The sequence below is a fragment of the Hylobates moloch genome, unplaced genomic scaffold, assembly GCF_009828535.3.
Source record: "Hylobates moloch isolate HMO894 unplaced genomic scaffold, HMol_V3 SCAFFOLD_3, whole genome shotgun sequence".
NCBI lineage: Eukaryota > Metazoa > Chordata > Mammalia > Primates > Hylobatidae > Hylobates > Hylobates moloch.
This window is the reverse complement of record NW_026652278.1, coordinates 90,048,032-90,050,745: the sequence shown is the minus strand read 5'-3', so window position 1 is coordinate 90,050,745 and position 2,714 is coordinate 90,048,032. Positions and strand designations below refer to the sequence as shown.

Below are 2,714 nucleotides of genomic sequence, written 5' to 3'. Positions count from 1 at the left end.
TCCCGACACCGCCGCCGCGAGCTGGGGGCGCCGCCGCGTCCCCGCCGCCACCGCCCCTGCCGCCGCCGCGGTGCGGGGGCCTAGCCCCCGGCGGGCGGCCGTGGCCGCTGCCCGAAGGCGGCTGCTCGCCGGGCGACGGCGGCGGCAGGCGGCGCGGCGGGCTGGGCGCCGCGGTGGTGAGGTCGGTGCGGTTGTAGTCCATGCACAGCGTGTCAGGGTTGCCCTGCTCGGGCAGCCGGTCGCAGCGCATGCGGTCAGGCCAGGCGAAGCCGTACTGGCGCATGAGCGGCGCGCAGCCGGCCTTGGCGCGCTCGCACACCGAGCGGCAGGGCGGCAGCGGCTTCTTGTAGTCCTCCAGGCAGATGGGCGTGTACATGCTGCACAGGAAGAACTTGAGATCGGGCGAGCACTGGATCTCCACCAGCGGCCAGAACTGGTGCACTTCCAGGCCCGCCTCGTCCTGCGTATCGTGGTTGAACTGGTTGGGCATGTAGGTGTAGTTGTAGCCGATGCCCTTACACAGCGGCACGGTGATCTCTTGGCACGCCAGCTCCTTAGCCGAGGCGGCCGCCGCGCCGCTAGAGCGCTGCAGCAGCGCCAAGGCGGCCAGCAGCGAGGTCACTTCCAACAGGTAACCCCACTCCATCCTGTGCGCCTCGGCCCGGTGCCCTCGCCCTCCAGGCGGCGCGCAGAGGGGTGCCGGGAGGGGGGGTGCACGAGAGAGCCGGAGACGGGGACAGCGGGTGATCTGGGGGTCTCCCTTATGCTTCGCCCGGGAGGGGGTCTGCCGATAATCTAACCCCTTCTAGGGGCGCGTCCGCAGAGGCGCGGCACGCAGCCTGGGCAGGGCCCTTCCGCACGCCTTTCCGCGGCTCTGGGGGTTTGAAGGCGGCTGCAGGCGGGCGCCACAGTCCGAAGGTCCGCTCTGCTCGCCCCGGGTCGCGCTCAGCCCTCGCGGCGCAGAGCGGCCGGGCCTCGGCTCATCGTCCCGCACTCGCTCGCCTCCTCTCCGCGCGCCCGACCACTTCTCCCCGCCGCGCCGGGCGGCTGTGACTCCGCCGGGCAGAGAGGGCGGAGGCGCCGCAAGTTTCCTCTCGGGCCGCGGTGCGCAGTCAAGATGGCTGGGCCGGGCCGCTCGCCGCGCCGGGTCAGCCCTGGCGGCCACCGCTCGGCCCCCGGGAGCTCATGCCCGCCCCCAAGGCCGCGCCGCCGCCGCAGCCGGAGTTGGGGACCCTCCTTGGCCCAGGCCGCCGCCCTCTTTCTCCGGCGTCCTTCCTTCGTCCGTCCGCCGCCGGGACAGACGGACCCCCGCCGCCGGGAAAAGTCAGCGCCGCGCTCCGGCCGCAGTCGGGCGAGGTGCACGCAGTCTCCTTCCTGCTGGACACCCAGGAGCAAATCCAGACCGGAAGGCGGAGCGGACACCTGAGTGGCGCGGCCCGCGCCCAGCCGCCGCCGCCTCCTCCTCGGCGGGAGCAGTGCCTTTCGCCCAACTTCCCGGCTCCAGCCCCACTCGCACCGCGCGGCCGGCTCATGAATATTTATACAGCGCGGAGTCGGTCTCCGCCCCCAGCCCCGCAAGCCAATCGCCGGGCGGCGGGGCGGAGTCCACGCGCTCCCAGGGCTCAGCCTTCCTTAAGGCAGTCCCCGAGTGTCCGCACTGATATGCGCGCTCTCTGCGGATGGAGAGTTTTGGTAACCTTGGGATTGACCGCAGAGACAGAGTGTTGGCCGTGGCTGTCCCCATGGCGCTGAGTGCATCTGAGGTCTTGGTCCCCTTACCCCGAGTCTGCCCTGGGGGACAGGGACGGGGTTTGGTGCAGCGCGCGCCTCCCCGGCGCGTTTCAAACCAGTCAGGCCCCTGCTGCCACCCTCCGCGAATGCGGGTGATCTGCGGGCGGCTGGGGTCTCGCGCTCCTCGGGGCGGCGGGAAGGTCTCGCAGCAGGCGAGTGCCGGGGAGTCCTGCCGGGGCTTGACGCTGTAGAAGACCCGGGAAAGGGTGTCCTCCTTGGGGTTCTCAGAACGATGGTTTCTGAGACTTGGAGATGTGGGGGGTGTGGAGTCATTCTAAACTGGGGCTGGACCCGGGACGGCCCGGGTGAGATGCCCCGGAGCCCAGCCTCGGGCGCGCGAGGGGCGCGGGGGACAAATGCCCGCCTGAGACTCTCCTCCCGCCTCCGCTGCGTGACCTGGGAAAGCCTCAGTTTCCCCACCTAGAGAGTTGGGTGATCATAGCACAGATCTCCAAGAGGGCTTTGACAATTAGGTGAGATAAAATATAGAAAGCCCCGGGACGCCGTGCTTTCTTAGGAAAAATCATTCAATTTCTTTGTAAAATTCAAAACAAACCTCGAAACTTATAAATAGGACAGAGTGGAAACTCTGGGGCTGGATTCCCTGCCTTCGCTTCGTTCTTTCAGGACGTCTATTCATCCATCCCAAGTTCACATGCTTTTGCCAGAGCCTCCTTTTCTCTGGTGGGAGGCGGCGCTGCGCTCTGGCGCGGACTCCGGGACACGTATCTGCGCCCTGCACGAGGCCGGAGCCGGACCCGGGCTGCTTTTAGCAGCCGCTTGGGCCACCGACAGCGAACGCTGCCCCCGCCGGCTCCGCCGCCACCTTAAGACGGGCCGGGAGGGGGGCTGCGGGCGGCCCGGGCCGGCGGCCTGGCAGGTTCATTTACGCTTGTTAGGGCGTCCCAGGGGGCTGTCTTTCT

At 69.0% G+C, this 2,714-nt stretch overlaps 1 protein-coding gene across 1 annotated transcript in view; it reads right to left on the bottom strand.

The window, feature by feature from the left end:
• Positions 1-667, bottom strand: part of FZD8 (frizzled class receptor 8) — a 2,897-nt gene extending 2,230 nt beyond the window's left edge. The window contains exon 1 of the mRNA XM_058437026.1: positions 10-667. Within this exon, the coding sequence (XP_058293009.1) occupies positions 10-646 (637 nt within the window). The 5' untranslated portion in view covers positions 647-667. The remainder of the gene's footprint in view (positions 1-9) is intronic.
• Positions 668-2,714: the final 2,047 nt, after the last annotated feature.